Here is a 20,012-nt window from a genome sequence, read left to right on the forward strand (position 1 = left end):
AATAAACTCTTTGAGGACGACCATTTAGAAGTATTTCGACCCCAGAAGATGAGACATTTACGTAGTTATTAAATATTGTGCTGGCACATTTGTGTGTGTATCTTAAAGTGCAACACGCGCAAAAAATATGTGGAAGCTTAGCTTCTCTTCCAACTTATTAATCTTAGAGACCAACATTATATGTGAATGATATGTATATTAATTTAAGCCATTACCTTTTCTTATTTGTGTATTTGCGCTACTGAAGAGTGATCTTGCTGTTGGCTGACTATATCACATATACTAGTGGTGTCATCAGCTGGCGAGATCACGTGAATGATCTATGACGCTTACAAAAGCGCTTTGCAATCTCAATTTCAATGCTTCGGAAAGTGACATGCGTTATTTGGTGGAATTCAAATTTATACCTTCGTAATACGAAAATATGCAGCATACATGTTCCTGCGCATCAAAGGTCTTTCAAAATGTGTTTTTTCCCCCCCGTTTTGTTTTCTAAAGTGCCGGGAAATTCTACGTCGGTATATAAAACCATAAACATTCAAAGGATTGATGACTTTTACAGTGCTGAGGGAGAGTATACTGTCACTTAACATTGAAAAAAAAAGTGTATTTTCATCCAGGTAAAAGTGTATTTTTAACCGAGAAATCCAGGAAAAATCTGGGAATTTTTTTTTCCATGTCCTCACAAATCTAACTACAGTGTGGATATCTCTAATGGTAGTCACCTGGCGGTTGTGGCTTGAAAGGCGATTTGCTGTGTCGCTTACAATAACTCATTTGCATAAGAGCAATAGGAATAGTCCAATGAAAAGCAGAGCTAGAAAAATAGAGATTCAACTACGTAACACCGCAGTCATCATATACCTCTAATGATCCCACTCTTTTACATGCGCAGTAGCACAATCCATAATAATTTGTTTTACCTTGTCATGAGCTACGAGTTGGTTGATTCGTCATCACATTCGATCAACCCTGACATTATGTGGCATCGTCCAGTTATTGTAACGGTACAGCTCAAAGGGCAGCTGTGGTAAATATGAAAGAAATGGATCCAAGCTTACATCAAAAATATATTCACGTTAACTGATAGTTTAAGGCTAGGCATGATAAAATCACAATGGCAGCTGTTAAGTAATAGCCCACTCCTGATGATGAGAGGAATAAATATGGGAACCCATACCATAGTTACAACTTGTGGGTGTGGGGGATAGCAGCTCCGACCAAGAGGAGGGCGGTCTCATAGCTAGAGGTGGCAGTCCATATGTGTCACGTGGAGCAAAAGAGGAGGGCGGTCTCATAGCTAGAGGTGGCAGTCCATATGTGTCACGTGGAGCAAAAGTAGTTTTTTTGTTTGAGTAAAATGTTGAAGGTTGGTGCACGACATGGTTGAATACATTTGGTGGTCTTTGCTAACAACCATAAAATCTTGTTCTTGCCAAGTAGCATGCATGCTTCCACAGAGTATTCCATGCAATGAGAAAAAAGTGTCATTGATAACATTCAAACTCACAGATTGTCAAAATAAGAGGCAGGTTTATCCTTATGTTAAAGTTCACATGGAGCAGCCATCAACAGTGACATAGTAAGTAGGAAAACTCTCGAATAGGATAAATCATTTGCAAAGGCATTGTGATTTGAGCAGTGGCATTAGTTAAGATATGTAGGAATTGGGACCTGGTTTATATTGTAGCCCTAAGTGGATGGAGGTGTGCAACAGTTACATGTAGTTGGACAGCATGGGTATTAAATCAGGATCTGCAGGACTTCAGTCAGTTTGGATGTGGCAATTATGTTTGATAATTCCTCATGCACCTTTATTAGATCATGATCAATGATTTTTTGAAGTGTGTCATATTGCTGCAGTAATCCGATACTGATTATCTGAATCCGTGTAGTGTTTGTAAGTTTTTTTTCTATATGCGTTAATTGCACCTGCTGGTAAAGAGGAGCATCTCGAGCGTCGATAGTGAATGACATGTCACAGTGGATAGCTTGATTCCATCAATTGGCAACCAAATGATTGAGGATCTAGAAAAATGTTTTAAGTGCTGTTCATCCAGCACTAAACCAAGTTTTCTTTGTCCAATATGGACCAGCATCTGAGACGCTGCTTGGTTGTTCTTGGATATTGGTAATCACTTGAATCAGGTCCCATAAGGCACCAAGAGCTCCCTTGTAATGTGGATTCCTTTAAAAGGACTCCTAATTTAACAACTGCTTGGCTATGTGCTGCAAATTAAATTCTTCTTGTTGAAGGAAGTCAAATTTGACTTCAGCAAAAGTCACTGCTTGATGAGTTATATACAACAAATTGTTCATTCAATCAAGTAATACTCCAGAAATGGATCATAGAATCTGAAATAGTGGTATTCCAACTATGATAGTTAATAGAACAAATAAAGTACACCACTACAATTAGTAGCACAGCTGTGAAACCAGGCGGAACAATGCTTGTGTGTGCAAGCGAGGTGTGTATGTGATGACATGCTACTGTAGAAACAGGCACACATATAATTATGTTATAGAATAAAGTAACAACATAGTTCATTGGCACACCAAAAGGGGACATAAGTTGTTACCTGTGTGCACTGCTAATTGTAGGTGTAAAGACAACTTGGCAGTATGCAAGAACTTTGTTTATCTGAACTAGGAGAGATGAGACATAATCCAGATTGCCAAAAATCCAGATAATCTGGAAACATTGTATAAAATGCAAAAACTATATTATGTACTACAGTATACAAACCTTTTATTTTGGTGCCGACAATAAACATTTTTTCGGCACTGAAACTCTGTAGGTACTGATGTCTATTCATGTTTATGTACTGAAATAGTGTGCAAGTTCTTTTGCTTCAAACGTTTGTGGCGTTTGAGAGCATCAATTTGGTTGGAGTTATCTCCAGCTGATGTTCTAGGTTAACCATTAGCTCTTCCAGCTGTGCTGTTGTCTTCACACGAGGCATCTTTCTTCTCCTGAACCACTATTTTTGATATCAACTTCACCAACACTTTCATTCTCTGTAGTACAATAGTCAGCAGTATAAATTTCATCATCGGTCATCATGCTGCAACCTGCGTCACTGTCATTCTGCAACAAGGCATCTGCATAACTATCATCTATATGTTAAGAACCAGGTATGTTTGTTAATATTTCAGCGAATTCAGTGATGTTGACGACTTCACAAACTTCAGTGGCAGAATCACAAATAGCAGGCCTTATGATTTTTCCATTACTTCAGAACCAATAATCACTATAACCTGGTGTATGCCATGACAAGCTTTCCATCTTTCTAACCAACTTTGTCTGGCTGTGAAGCTAGGACCATCATCAGGTAATGTGCTGTTTAAGTTTAGTATCCTTTTCCTCCAGGATTTGGCCACATATCGCAACACCGTGGTCTCTTTTGTCACTAAACCAAACGAATAATGCTTCATCCAGTGTTTCATTTCTTGCTTTCTCTATTGTACTCTGATTCTGCAAACCATCATTTTGAAACAGAAGTCTTCAATTTCTTTTCAGCACTTCTTTCCAACTGACATAGTTGATGTCCCTTCACCATATTTTGCACCTATGTTTTTCAGCAGTTTTCCATTGTCTATTCTGTTTAGTGCTTCCAATTTTGTGACTACTGAAACTATGACTTTCTTTCAGTTTGAATCCATGTCACTTTTGCACATCCAAAACGTGGGAACAAAGGAACAGTACCGGTACAGCTTCTTAGCTCAATAAGGAATAGATCCACACTAGTCATAATAACGATAGCTGGAAGTGTGAGACAGGTGATCTCCATGAAACCTGCATTGCCAATTACATACCAAACATTGTTGTGTTAAGGAAGAGAAAATAAAAAATAAGTGTGGGTAAATGAGAAATCTGGAATAATGTGTGCTGCATAAATGAGGTTTTTGCGCATTAAACTTATGTTGCATGGAAGTGGTAGTTGTAAGAGGGCCTAGATAATTGTCCAGTTACAACAAGGCATGGGTACTCGTGAATGAGACATCAACATGAAATTTTGGTTCTGATGAGCACTCAGAATAAGAACAAAAAACTAGAAATGCTTATAGTGTGGGAGTCAGTTTCAGCACCGCAGACTGGAAGGAACATTCGAATCTGATTTAGACGTAGTTGCTTGCAACTGCACCCATTCAAATCTCTCATGCAACTCCAAATTTCTAAGTCTGAATTTCTCTATTACTACTACAGAGCCCTAACAGTCATCTCTACAGCCATCAACCTTACTCCCGGCAGCGTGTCAGAGGCATGGTTACAAACAAAGAGACCCAGAACTTGGTGACTAACGATGGTATAATCAGATCAAAAATGAGAAATGATGCCTTCAAGGAAAACAGTTTCCTGATCTTCTGTGCCGCATTCCTCGTGTAGTCATCAGCAACAGCACAAAAGTGGCAAGTGGAAACAGTGAAGGTGAGGCAATGATGTCCCCAGTATTGATGGTTGAATCATTAAAGGGATGACAGTAGAGAGGGAAGTGGTGGCAAGATCAGCCCAGCATCGGGCAGCGAGGTGGACAAGAGCCAGCTGCAACCAAGGGCTAATTGTTGTTTAGGAGACTATAGTTTCCAGCTGCCAACAAAACTCTCATAGCGGCACCCAGCCATGAACATGGGATAGTGACTAGATCTGATTGTGTGTCTTATCCCACTCTACCAAAACCAGATGGGCAGGATGGAAAAGACCAATCAGAAAGTGGACATGTGTGGGCAGTTTTTTAGTAATCAACAGAAAATGTGTTAAAGATTTCAGGTTTACTGCATAATTAGGCTGCAACCTAATGGGGTAATTTAGGGGGTGTAAAATGGTAATGAATCATAGTGCTGTTCTTGTTTCTTATCTCTGTAAGATAAATAATTGTCTGATGTTGTTTACGACTGTTGCTTTCACTAAAGATTGACATGTGAACCTCCACATTCATCTGCAAAAAGAAAAAAAAAAAAAGAATAAAAGTAAGACAATGCACTGTTCTTAGGGCCTCTTGATGTGTGATTGTATTCCAAATGCCTACGTCACTGTCCAGAGCCAACCAACACATCCATTGCACTAATCCTAAATGTTACATATAGACTTGCACTGATGTGAGTCAAGCAACACCCTTCAGACTTCCAAAAGCATGCCTAAACTATAAATTTATGTTATAAATGTCACACATGAATATGGATGTGAATTTCTTCAGCTTTTCACTCGCACATGTTTTTGTATAGCTTTAATGGTGGTGTTTTTGTTCATATGGGTGCTATTTTTTGTTGTTATAACATTAATAAACATCATACAAACTAATTACTGTCATACATCTTTACTTGCGTGTATTTACTAATGCTTGTTTTCTGTACTTTCACTATTTTGTGTCTTATTTGTTAGAGAATTCACTTTTTCATGCATGGAATATACAGTCTACCCTGTAATTTGAAATATCTAATGTTCACTGAAAATCAAATAAAACTGTTAGATATTGGTCACTGGGGCCTACCCACGGACACTGCTTTTGTGTGTGAATCACTTAAAGTGTTAATAACTTACTAACTTTTGAAGGTTATTTTACATCTACAAAATTTAACATTTATTAACTTTAAGCTAAATCTTGTTGCGAGGATACATTTCACTCGTACCCTTGTCTGATTTTCATCTTAAGAACCATATAACTGGCTTCTCTGTCACTGATTTGGTTTTTATTTATAATTTCCTATATTTCATATTTTCTGTCAATTTGGCCTTAGTGGCTATCTCCGAAGTCCACTCTGCTGGTTGGGTTTTTTGCAGCACATAGCCAGAGCCTCAGGCTGGCTGACTTGCACTCAGGATTTCTCATGCTTTGAGCTCAATCAGGCATCGCATGTCAAGGGTGCCACCTACTTACCATGCCACCAAGCTCGTCCGTCATAATACATCCCTCCACAGCTGTCATTTGCCAATAGAACTGCTAGTGTTAAGTCAGGATGCACGCACACAGCTGCATCTGTTTTTACAGTTTTTTTGAAGCCATTTCCTGGATGAACCATCTCAGCATCCAGGGATGATGGACCATTATGACCTAAGTGTCGAGTTAATCGCAGGACGGAAGGGAAAGACTTAATGTCAAGTTGGGAGAGAGGCATAGGTCATCTGTGCCCAGAACTCTGAGCAGTTTGCTATGCTCTCATTGGTCAATGGTTGCAGGTGACATTCATGAAGTGCCTGTTCTTTGCCAGTCTTTATCTGTTAGAATGATCCTATCCCAGCAACACTGACTGGTACTGCGAGCGAGCTGTGTGAGCATTTCGCCAGCAAGCAACACTCTTAACCAAAGAAATCATGTCAAAATTTTTTTTAATAAACTTCCCTGATTGCCCCCAATGAATAGCCACCAACACATATCTCTCATCAGGACAGACACACAAAATAACGCGTTTTGATGCAGGATAGTAAATACAGATGTCACCTCTTCATCTTTCTTGCAGTCTGAAATGAACTTCACATCACTAGGAATAATACTGTGCCACATAATATTAAGACAAGATGTTCAGTCAGTATTATGAATGCCCTCTTTGTTTCTGGAGTAAGTGAATGTTTTTGTATTGTTAATGGTACTGAAACCAGAATCAGGTGATCTTGTTTTGGCCGTCTGAGTATCGTGTTAATTTGAATGAGTTTATAATCTTCATCTAATATTCTTTCCTTTTCATACTTTGCTTCTTCATTCTCCTGTTTTTGATGGTTTTTGTCCTGGATGTAGCTCTGTCATGGAAACCTATCACAGCTGCAAATTTAGATTTTAAAGTTACCCAGTTTTATTCCTATTTCTTCCAGATCACTTTGTACTTTTTTTATTCAGTGTTCTGTGGGCCTCTTGTTCACAAGTAACTTCACCATCTGATGTGTGCTCTTCCTGTGGTCCATTCTAAGAAGTTGTCTTAATGAACACAATTCTTTTCCTGATGATATCTGAGACTTCTCTATTTGGGTACAGTTCTTGGTTCACTCTTCTTCTATATTGTTCCATCTGCTCTTCTTTGAGGTTCCAATATCCTCCACCATATCCTTCATTCAACAAGTTCTAGACTCCTAAGTAATCCTGTTCATACAGGGTTTTAACTTTAGGCTGCGTATAAGGCTTCAAGGCGGATTAGAGTTTGGTAATGTTTTAATTCTGCGTTGATATAAAGAGTCTTATTACTGTAGATGCGCATAGTGTATTTTTATTTTAAATTCATCTTGTTTAGTCATACTGTCATACTTCTTATTTCTGTCAGTCCAGTTTCTCTTGGCAAGTGATGTAATTACTTGATTTAGTTTTCCTGTGCTTTTCCTTTTTATTTTATTGCCATTTCTGATTTTTGCTTCAACTTTTAGTTCTGATTATTTGATAAAAATAATGTATGATATGCTGCAAAAAGTAAGAATAACATGTCCAACATATGTGTGGTTACATAGCCTATTTAATAACATTTAAATCAGTAATGTAATTCAGTTTGGCTCTGGACAAAAAATTTTTAAAATAATCACCTAATAATAATCACCTATCTTTGCTTTTTCTATAGGTGCTCAAAAACTGTTCTAAATCAATATTGGAAAACTTTTCATCTTTAAAAATATCTGTGACCGATGGAAGTGCCAAAATTAATAGCAGAAATTTATCTTGGAGACCTTCCAGGACAAAATCATTGCCTTGGCTGGTATCATATAAATCAGCAGACTCATTTTATGAGAATAAACATGGATCACTTGTTAACAGTTTTCCAGTTTTTCCAAACATTGCCGTCTCAACTAAATTCCACAGAAGTATACTACAGAGCAATTACTGTCGTAATCCACTTGTTCTTGGTAAGTAGAAAACCTAAAACTTGTCTGAGATTTCATTTACTTTGTATTGTATAGAAAAAAAACTCACATTGTGAAAGATAACCAGACAGTTAAATTACATGTTAAGTATTATTTTATTGGAGTATAGCCACTCATTTCATGTGATCATTGCCAAAAATATATTTGCAATAGCCTCTTCTAAAATTTTATGTTAATAAATCGCCACATTTCAGCATGGAACTGTTTATATAGAATGAGGTTTTCACTCTACAGCAGAGTGTGCGCTGATATGAAACTTCCTGCCAGATTAAAATTGTGTGCCTGACAGATACTCGAACTCGGTACCTTTGCCTTTCGTGGGCAAGTGCTCTACCAACTGTTTGAAAGGTAGGAGACGAGATACTGGCAGAAGTAAAGCTGTGAGGACCGGGCGTGAGTCGTGCTTCAGTAGCTCAGATGGTAGAGCACTTGCCCGCGAAAGGCAAAGGTCCCAAGTTCAAGTCTCGGTCGGGCACACAGTTTTAATCTGCCACGAAGTTTCTGTTTATATAGCTTTGAAATGTGATCCGGTTGTTGCACAGTGAATGATAAAACCTCTTTCCATTACAAAAAAAAAAAAAAAAAAAGAAAGAAAGAAAGAAAGAAAATGGGAAAAAATAAGTTTGATTATATTTTGGTTCAGTAATGATTTAGGAACCATGTAGTGAACTGCAAGTCATACCAATTGGCAGATTTGAATTGAGATTGGTATTTATAAAATACAAATTGGAAAACAGAAGAATGAAGAAAAAGAAATGCAGTGTTATAGATTAAGACATTAAGTGCAGGAGAAGTGGCCAAGTGTTAAACCAAAGTATGGAGTGTAGTTTAGTAGAAGGAGAATGTGTGGTGGTGCAAAGAAATTATAGATAGTTTAATAAAGTTTAAGTATTATTTAATGGATTGGTAACTGGATAAATGCTAGAGTTTGTGGATAGAAGCATGTGTAACACTCCAAGGGGGATACTGATATTAAAGATACTACCCTGAATGACTGTTATTGTGTGCTAATGTAAAGGGAAATTGAACTTTATAACATTTTCTACGTCAGCCAAGTATTTAAAGGAAAGGGGGGGGGGGGGGGGGGGGAGTTGTTGTGGGATTTGAACCAGCGTAAATTAGGCAAAATTAATTTCAACCAAATGTTTATCACAAGGTAAAATAACTGTCTTTATATTAAGTAATTATAGTAGCAAACTACATCTCATTAACATCATTGACTGTCAGAGCGTGTTCGCATTGCACAGATCTTGAAATGTATGTAGGAGCCCTGAATACATTATAGTTTAACTCAAGTACTACAACTTATTTTAGGAGCACAAATATTTCAAGAACAGGTAACTGAACCTTACTCTAACTTTCACTGTCGAATTATGTATGGACAGTCTGACTAACACTATCAACATTAAATAATAGCAACAAAACATTTAAGTATAAATACACATTTACATCTACATCTATATCTGGCAAACCGCTGTGATGTGTATGACAGAGGGTACGTCCCATTGTACCAGTTATTAAAGTTTCTTCTTGTTTCATTCACATATGGAATGCGGGAAGAATGAATGTTTGAATGCCTCTGTGTGTGCAGTGATTAGAATAATCTTATCCTATTGATCCCCATGAGAGCGATACGTAGGGGGTTGTAGCATATTCCTAGAGCAATCATTTAAAGCTGGTCTTTGAAACCTCAGTAATAGACTTTCTCAGAATAGTTTACATCTATCTTAGAGTCTTACAGTTCAGTTCCTTCAATATCTCTATGACATTCCACGGATTAAGCAACCCTGTGACCATCCATACTGCCCCTCTCTGTATACGTTCAGTATCCCTGTGTCAGTCCTATCCAGTAGGGGTCCCACATACTTGAGCAGTATTCTAGAACTTGTCTTGCAAGTGATTTGTAAGCAATCTCATTTGTAGACTGATTGCACTTCCCCAGTGTTCCATCAATAAACTACAGTATGCCACCTGCGTTAACCACGACTCAACCTATGTGATCATTCCATTTTATATCCCTACAAAGTGTTACACCCAGATATACGTATGAGTTGGCAGATTCCAGGAGTGACTCATTGACATTATAGTCGTGAGATACATTTTTTCGTTTTGTGAAGTGCAAAATTTTACATTTTTGAGCATGTAGAGCAGGTTGCCAAACTCTGCACCACTTTGAAATCTTATTAAGATCTGACTGAATGTGTATGTAGCTTCTTTCAGATAGTGCTTCATTATAGATAACTGCATCATCTGCAAAAGGTCTTATTTTACTATTAATATTGTCTGCAAGGTCATTAATGAACAACATGAATGGCAAGGGCGCCTGCCTACTTCTCTGGGGCACACCTGAAGTTCCTTCTACATCCGACGATGATTCTCCATCCAAGATAACATGTTGTATTCTCCCTCCAAAACATCCTCAGCCCAGTCACAAATTTCACTTGCTACTCCCATATGATCATACTTTTGGTAATAAGTGTAGGTGTGGTACTGAGTCAAATGGTTTTCGGAAATAAAGATTTACAGCATCTATCTAACTGGCTTGATTCAAAGCTTTCACTATGTCATCCAAGAAAAGTGAGTTCGGTTTCACATGTTCTGTGTTTTTGGAATCCATGCTGGTTGGCATTGAGGAGGTCTTTCTATTCAAGGTACCTCATCATATTAGAGCTCAGAATTTGTTCTAAGATTCTACAAGAAATTGATGTCAAGGAAATTTGACAGTAGTTTTGTGGATCACTTGTACTACCTTTCTTGTAGATGGGTGTGACCTGTGCCTTTTTCCAAGAACGGGGCATGGTTTTTTGTTCAAGGGATCTGTGATAGAATATAATCAGGAGAGGGGGGCTAACTCGGCAAATTCAGTACAGAATTTGACAGGGATTCAGTAGGACCCTGGAGCTTTGTTCAGTTTTAACAATTTCAGCTGTTTGTCAACACCACTGACACTAATACTTATTTCATTCATTTTTTCAATGATACAAGGATTAAATTGGGGCAATTCATCTGGGTTTTACTAACTTTGGTTCCCATAACAGCCGTTACCATTACATATGGCCAGTATTTCTTTGGGTTCTGTGAAAGATCACTTGATAGTATTCTGGTATGATAGTTATTGAAGGCATCACGCATTGCTCTATTGACGGCCAAATGTGTTCCATTCGGCATCTCTCGATCTATAGCCCTAAGCTTCATTTTACACCTATTACACAGTCCTCTCTGTTTCTTTAGAAGTTTCTCTACGTGGAAGTTCCCTCCCATTATGAACTGTTCTAGTGGATACATAACTGTCCAGTTCATGATCAACTACTGATTTAAACTTGAGTCAGAGTTCCTCTACATGCTCCTGCCCTGTGCTGAAAGTATCAAGTTTCTCATCGCAGTATGACACTACAGATTTTTTATTGAGTTCACTGAACATAATATGTCTTTCTGCTTGTTTTAATTGTTCACACTTGTTTTAATCGTATATTGTATTTCTATAATTATTGTTGCCCCAACTGCATTATGTGCACTGATGCCATTTTCTATATGGACATTCCCAAAGAGGTCAGGTCAATTTACAGCCATTAGATTCAATATATTTTCATCATGAGTGGGCTTCCTAACTACCTGTTTTAGGTATTTTTCAGAGAAGGCATTTAATACTTGCCCGCACCTGATACTGAATCTTGCCCAAGCAGTCTCATATGTGCTTTAATTTATATTTCAATGGATTTGAGTTTCTTGTCTTCTGCAACAAATACACCACCTCCATTTACGATTTGCATGTACACTTAGCACTTCAAACTCTGGCACTTTGTTGCAATGCTTCGGCAGTTTACCATTAGGATTTTAATACTATCACCTGTGGGTTGCTTTTTTTCTGATTCTACAGTGATGCTTCTCGTTTTCCTACTGCTATCGTTATCTGGATTGGATGGAGAGATGCCTGTCAAAAAAAATGTGCACACCACACACAGTCAGCAACCTGAGTAACAGCCTCTGATGTGTAATATGAACTGGGTGTAGGTACCCTAAAGCAGCTTAACAGGCTGTTGAGTGGTAGGGCTGGGCCAGAAGGCAAGAAAGCAGCATTCATAGTTGAAACAGGCATAATATTTTATTGAAATAAGTCAGCAACCTTATGAGTCGGTAAAATAGCTTTTAAAAATAAGTAAGAAATTTAACAATTTGTCAAATATTACTGATGAAATGAGATTAGCAATTGACATCATCAAAAGATCTTTTAAACAATTATGAAAATAAGCAAGTTGTCAAACATTGTCAGATATCTGAAGTCAGCATATTAGTAGTCAATACGTTAATATTTACAAAATTTTTCAGTTGGGTTTTAAATACATCTTAAATGGTTGCAGTCAATTTGGTACCAGTAACACAAGCAGTGTGTCACATCCATTGGTGATGTAAGTTCAGAACCTGGAGAAGTAGTACAGATACAATGCAATCTTCATTGATTCGTTATGGACTGTGGGACAACGGCTGGCATGTATTTCTTGATGCAATGATTTACCAACAGCTGTATGTGTTGCACAAATTTATTTTATGAACTTCTTATGTGCTACCAGTTTCAGCATTACATTGATGCCATCTTCAGGCCCCTGTACAATGAGTAGAACAAATGTACTATTATAAAAAATATAGAACATACGTTAACAAGTGACAGGTATCATATTAACTACGTAAGTGACTCAAAAATACCTATAGTATATCATTAAAACCATATGCAATATTAGGGCAAATATACTTCTGCCTATGTCATGCTGCTGTTAATAGTTTTCACTGTTTTACTCGAATATAGCATGGTAGATGAACACACGTATACACTATTATTCATAAATCCATACCACACAGCTTTCATAGGCCATGCACCTAACAATCAATGTAGTGCATACAATCATATGTCCATATATATAATTAACTAATAAAAAAAATTTAAAAAAAATTAAAATACAAGAAAATGTGACATAACCATGTCAAAGCACATCGATGTTTGCAAACCGCCTCAGTCTGTGTCGCCTGGCCACCAAGACCTGTTGCATAACGGTATGTTGAGCATAAAAATGTAGTGTGCTGATGTCTTCTTGAAACTCTTATCATTTACCCCACTGTTTTGTATTTTAGATTTGATTCACAGATCCAGTTATATTGCTCCTTCCATGTACAGCGATTTTAAGACTGACGTGTGGTGAGTGATATATTTTACTCTGTAACACACTAATTATGATCTTCTTTGATTATGCATCATAATATTGTAGTAATGTATTAGAGAAGGTGCTTGAAAGGTTATAAGTAGTGTGAGAGTTGTGTATAAATATCTCACCCGATACAAAAAAAATTTTAGGCAGTGATTATTCATACAGCTTTTTCATAATGTTCACTGTGGTCAGTTATTTCCGACACCTCTCTGGCATGTTGGGCAGTAGGGTTACGCAATATTTGCATTTCGTCTGTCAACCTCTTAGTAAATGCGAGTATTAACTTTTAATATCACGGCAACACCTGATGTAGATGTAAGTGACAGGATGGACAATATTTAGTGGTTTAGACTAAGGTGTAGGTAGCCATCAACACTGAGGTTATGGGCTTGTTATCTGAAGTTCACATATTTCTTATATTTTTAGTTTTGACTCATAGATGTTGAGTGTTTGTGCTTGGTTCACATCAGATCTGTATTATTTGAATTTAATCGAACCACTGCGTCCCCATTGAATTACTTGGCCTCTGATACATTTGAGGCCTGTAAGTCTTTACAGCTATATGGTAACGTTAGAGATGATGTTTTAGACTTACTTCTGATAAAATTTTCTTGTTAGTTGTTCCTATAACCTTACTACAATTTAGTTAAAAGGATGCATTTACCACAGTGAGTATGTGGTTAGCTGATATATAGGATGGATGAACAGTTTACAGGCACAGCGTTATAGACAGTACCCTGTCAAGATTTAATGATAAAGTATGCATAAATAGGCAGTGACTTATATTTTAACTTGTTGGTCCAGGTCATCAGTGATGTACCAGCAAAATTACTTATACTCTTACAGATATTGTTAGGTCAATTTTGCCATACATCTCCAAATGAGATACTTATAATACTTGAATACTGGTGATCATGGGGACTTCAGTATTATACTTTGGAATTTTACGTAACATACTTAGATGCTATTTTGATATTTGCCAATATAAGGCACATATGGGTGAATAATAAATTTTTTCCCCACCTGTGGAAATTATTCACTGCCATAACTTGCAAATGTGTCCAACATCATTTTCCAACTCCTTTGGATTACTGTACTGTTCACCTGTCTTTGCACTCTAGAGTTAGCATTTAACCAGTTTTATACTTGATGTAACATTGCATTTTCTTGACACTTGGCTGATGGGTATAAATTCGTTATTGTTTTATTTTAGCTAGTCAAATATTTTTACCAGGTTTTAGGTGCCATGACATTTTGACCCATGCAGACAGTTTCCGACTCATTAAGGTCATTAGACAGAATATGATGACACTGGATGATGTACTTAAGAATCTGATAGTCATCTCATATGTTACTACACCCAGCCTTAATGCAACCCGAAGAACGATTTGACATGGTTACAGGTGTTACCCTTAGTCTTAGGGACGGTATACATTTCATTTTGAGGTTTATGTTCAGACTTGTATTTCTTTTTCTTCCTTTCCTTTTTATTCGTTTGATTCCACTTGGTATAATCCTACATAATTGTATAGGACTTAGATGTAGGGAGATAGACATTTTTGATATACAGAGATAGAGAATCTTCTTTGTAACTATGACTATATGAGGCAGATAGTGTTGTTGCATTAATCCTCTCAGCAAAGTGCAGGGTGGTCTAACATAGGGGTTCTAACGATGTGCCTACGGTGACCAGGTGTGTTTGATGGTTTTCTATAGTACAATTGCATTGGTTTTAGTTTGTGAATGCAATTGGGTTTATTAAGACAGATTCTTTTATGCTTTTTATCGTTAATATTGCGGCAGCTATTTGTCATACCACACATAATATGACCTGGCCCGTGTGTTCATCTACTATGCTATATTCCTGTAAAACAGTGAAAAATATTAACAACAGCATGACATAGGCAGAAGCATATTTGCCCTAATGTTGCGTATAGTTTTAATGATATACAATATGTCTTTTTCGGCCACTTACATATTTATCATGATACCTGTCAATTGTTAACATATATTCTATATTTTTTATAATAGTACATTTGTTCTACGCATTGTACAGGGTCCTGAAGATGGCATCAATGTAATGCTGAAACTGGTAGCACATAAGAAGTTCATAAAATAAATTTATGCAATACATATGGCTGTTGGTAAATTATTGCATCAAGAGATACAATTCAGTCCCATGACAAGTGGGATAACCTGATGAACAGAGTAGGTGGTATGAACTTGTCTCCATGGATGTATTGGTGGATGAGGCAGGTCCAGTACAATGTGAACTACAACAGACTAAGAACTAAACTTTGAAAACTAGTAACAGTGTACAGCTTTGCTAAGGGCGGCATGTATTTCATTATCTTACCATTTAAGAGCCATGCATAAGTAAAGAACAACCATCTACCCAATCATCAAATATGACGATAAGCAACAAAGCACTGGACAACTAGGTAGCACTCTGATTACAGAAATGAAAAAAATCAATAAGGCTTAATTGGCAATCACTTACTTGTACTAATTATGCAACAGGAGTAGTAATTGTGCACTATTTTGAAATGGAAGAAAATTCAAACTCGCTTACTTCTAACATGTTTTGCAGTAAGTCACTAGCCATAAATAATGTGGAAAGTACATTCTTATGTCAGCAGAATTTACCATAGAAAATCTCAGGGTGAGTCAACTAACAACCCCACCAAAATGTTTCACAAATACTTAACAAAAATGAGTACAGTGAAAAGGAACTCTGATTAAATTAGTCTTCACTGTATTTAAAAGGAAGAACAAAACACAGTTCAGTCCTTAATGTGGTCCATGGGGACCCACTCGAAATGTAACCAATTTAAACAGGCAGTTCTGATTAATGTACCTCCAGTAGCCTTGTAACACAGACCATGCAGCTTCTACACATTTCACAAACATCTGCGACTAGCATCTATAATGAAACGGAGATGCTTCAATCCTATTGGAGTGAACCCCCATAAACAGCAAACACAGCAGATCTTCTGGGAAGGTTCAGAAGCCAGAGGACTCTAACCCAAATATTTGATGAATCGGTAGCGAAGTGGCACTCACACTCTCCACACACTCGGCACACGTAAATTTCCAGAGCCCCATCATAACCACAGCCAAAAAAAAAAACACTTTCTTCGCAGGATGAAGTTTGTGCTCTGCAAAAGCCCTTTACTATTGGTGCCTGACAGTAGAGGTAAACTGTCCTCGTGCCCTGGAATTGCTCCTTTCAATTCTAACTATCCACATTTGTGTTGGTAAAAGCTCGTTGCGTGCCCCGCCACCAAGATCGAGCAATCGATTGATAGATGCCAGCTGACATGGCTCAGTCTCTCCCACTTAAACTTAGAACTCTACACCCCAAGAAGGGGAAAGAAGCTTACTAAAACTGTGTTAATCTGGGAGGGGTGGGCCCTGGAAACCTTGCCCATGACGAGGTTGCGCACTAAGAGACTTGACTGGGTTTAATACTTGGATGACCTCACAGGGTCCCATTAAGTGAGGAACCAACCTGCCAGATATGGTTGTGTCAGCCCATCTCTGGCCACGAAAGTTAGAGATGAAGACTCAATCACCAACCTTCACATGGCATGCTCGGTGGCTCTTATTAATATCACTGTGCCTGCCTCCTGTGTGCGAGCTCGGTGTTCTTCCTGGCTCTCATCCAGTTTATCTAAATTACCTCAGGGGTGACTTTGTCGGCCAAAAGATCATTCGTGGACCATAAATTAGCGAGTGTGGATTGAGAGGGTAGTTCAACAGCAATGATGCAGGTGGTGCTTTCAAAACTTCGTGATGGGCCAAATTAAAGGTTAAGTTCAGTCACAGAATGGAGGCATCCCACTTGCGCTGTGACTCAGCATGGAAAATTATCTATGCAGATTTCAAGTTACAGTCCACCCTTTTGGCAAATGATGACTGAGGGTAGTACGGCATGGTGATGAGATGGGCAATGGCATTTTTAATCAAAACATTAGCACTTAAATTGCCTTGACAAAAATTCCGCAGCATTGTTGCTAACTATCGACCTTGAAGTGCTGAAGATGGAATAAAATTTAAACACATGCCGAATAGTTAAACCTGTAGTCACTCCACTGCTTGGGATCAACCACAAAAATGTGCTAAAGGTATCCACTACCAAAAAAACATGACAACTCCCATCTTTTGTATATGCAGGTGGCCTGACGTAATCAGTGAAAATTCGTCCATAGGATTACCATCTCGCATGGCCTAAAGCAATCCTGGCCTAGAATTGGAATTGGGCTTGGCTGCCTTACGATCTTCACACTCTCCCACTAATTGCCGCATGTCTTTACACAAAGTGGACCACATGTGGTGCTACTTAATTTTCATCAGGGTTTTATTCATGCCCAATGCCCACCAATCAGAGAACTATTAAAAGATAGCCGAAACTAATTCCTCAGGTAAACAAATCTTAAAGCACTTATCACTTCTGGTCTTAAAACGCACAACACTTTTCTTAGATCCTAGCGTGACACCTGTTCCCCAGAAAGAAGTGTTTGCTTGACCCCCTGAATTAACAGATCCTGACTCTGTTTCTCCTTTAAGGACCCAAAGAGCTTGAGTACCTCCATTAAAATGACAGAAGTCTCTTTTGCGTTTGCCTCCTCCTGATGCCAGACAAAACAGGTTTGCCCAAAATGGGTTGAGTGAGTCTCACTGGCACATGTACATTATTACATCCTCTTATACAAATATAAATGCTATAAGCCATTAATCCATTATGGCCTAGTATCTAGTTTGTAATTGCTGTTTTTCTAGGAAATTTCATATCCTGAGAAATGATTTTATTAGTTCTTGGAAGTTACCACTTTGTATAATAATTTCAGTTAACCCAGAAGAGACTCAATTATTTTTTGTACAGTTTTGTATATTTCTTACAGAAATGTTACATAGGCTTCTTATAAGCTGACAAAAACAGTTTCGTGCTTAAAAACTAATTATTGTGTGTCCTATATGTACAATGTCAGTCATATAAATAGTAAGTTCAGCACATTTTATAATTTTTTATTTGTGCTCCTCTACCTTTTTTATTCTTGCCTAAATCATTTTGCTTTGGAGTCTTCCTTCCAGCTTTTCCATTCAATACAGTACTAGATTTCTTAAGTGCAAATCAGAGACATACATTACAATTTAGTACATATATGACATAACTTTAAAACACACATTTATAGACTATTTCAAGATTGCATATATTGACAGAAGAGAGAAGCAATCACATCCATCTCAACCTGAAGTAGATAAATATTGCAGATGTTACAGTGTCAATAGGCAACATAGGTTTTATACAGCAAATGCAAAAGCACATCATGATGTGTATGAAAATTGCTTATTTTCGTGAGTGAAAAACAAATTTAATAAAGGAAAAAAAATACTTCAAGGTGAATTGTTTTTGCATACAGGGAGATTAAATGGGCCAATATAGCAGGTGTTGAGAGTTTTTCAGAGTTGGTGCAGTGACGGTTTGAGGTACTAGAAGTTGCTCAGTCTAACTACAGACAATTTCAAGAAATATTTCATCATCACAGTAACACCTAATAGCTCTTAGATTGGTCATAATAATATGTAGAGCAAATGAAGACATGCCACGAATAAAAATACTGGTGCTATCAACTATCCTGTCATGCAGTCTAACTCAAACAGCATCAGCCATTTCTAAAGGGACTGACCAGTAGGTACACATAAGGAAGGTGTTTATTATTGTAAAAAGTAAAAGAAAATTGAATAATAGTTCTAAGTTAAAACATAGTGTTGGAAGGGGGGAAAGACAAATCTGGAATAGAGTCATCACAGAGATAACATGCAGATACATGTTGTAGGTATGACATATTCAAAACCTGTATTACACAATCTTTCATAGCTTTCTGCTGAGTGATATTCAGGTAGTATTGTGGTCAACAAACAGTTTAAAAGAGACAGTGTGTAGCTATCTTATTATTCTTCCCTTCGAATAATTTTGTACATCCGCATACAGGCTCTGAATTTATATAGATGTTAAGCATTATTGTAATGTATATTGTATCAAAATGTGGCATACTACTGAAGTTGTGAAAGATTGATGGACACCATACAGGTATATGGTGTGTCACCCACTTAAAAACCTTTATAGACTGCATTTTAAATTATATTTTGCACAGTTGAGTCATTTAAAACATTGTATATTTGTCTTTCTTCATGTGTGTTGCAATAGCTGATTGCCTCTTGCAATTTTTACAGGTGTTTCAGCAAGGGGTTTCAAGACAGAACGTAGTATACAGTCTGAAAAAGCAAGAAATCCTAGCCTGATTTTAAGGTTACGTGAATCACTAAAGCCAAATTTACCCGGCAGCACTACCCATGATGGCCATATTGATAGACTAGTTGATTCTGAAACAGAAAGACTGAAAGGTCAGCTTTTAAATTGAATATTTTGCATGTTCAAGCCTCTTTCCTCTGCCAGTGATCACTAATATGATCAGTAAAATAAAGATTGTGATAAAAATTAAATTAATGATTTTCATTAGTTGTCATCATTTGATTTATTTCAACATCTTTGTCATCTCAACAACTAGAGGTACATTTCTGATTGCAGGAAGGTATTCAGATTTTTTGGATCAAAATATGTATGTCGAAATAGCTTTTTGTTGGCACTTTATCATTCACATAGAGCAGATCTGGGCAAAGAGTGGCCCTTGGGTTGCTGTAACAACTTAACCTTTTCTGAACTGCAAAGTTCACTAATGCACACTATAATTTTAAAAAGTATGCCCTTCACTAACCTCTGCTTCCACAAAGTGTCCCCCCCCCCCCCCCCCCCAAACTAAAACTGCTGGCCACTCACGACAAGAGCATTTAATTCTGTTCATTATAAGACATCACAATTTCAACATTCAAATATGTCTGAAACACACAGTACAACGTGATGGACAAAGTCCAGTTATTTCCCACCAATTCCATATGACCTATATTCCAATTAA

General features: G+C 37.5%; 1 protein-coding gene across 1 annotated transcript in view; it reads left to right on the forward strand.

The window, feature by feature from the left end:
• Positions 1 to 20,012, forward strand: part of LOC126334683 (ATP-dependent zinc metalloprotease YME1L-like) — a 105,386-nt gene that overhangs the window by 14,475 nt on the left and 70,899 nt on the right. The window contains exons 3-4 of the mRNA XM_049997159.1: positions 7,537 to 7,819; positions 19,273 to 19,443. Of these exons, the coding sequence (XP_049853116.1) occupies positions 7,537 to 7,819; positions 19,273 to 19,443 (454 nt within the window). The remainder of the gene's footprint in view (positions 1 to 7,536; positions 7,820 to 19,272; positions 19,444 to 20,012) is intronic.

Source organism: Schistocerca gregaria, chromosome 2 (assembly GCF_023897955.1).
Source record: "Schistocerca gregaria isolate iqSchGreg1 chromosome 2, iqSchGreg1.2, whole genome shotgun sequence".
Taxonomy (NCBI): domain Eukaryota; kingdom Metazoa; phylum Arthropoda; class Insecta; order Orthoptera; family Acrididae; genus Schistocerca; species Schistocerca gregaria.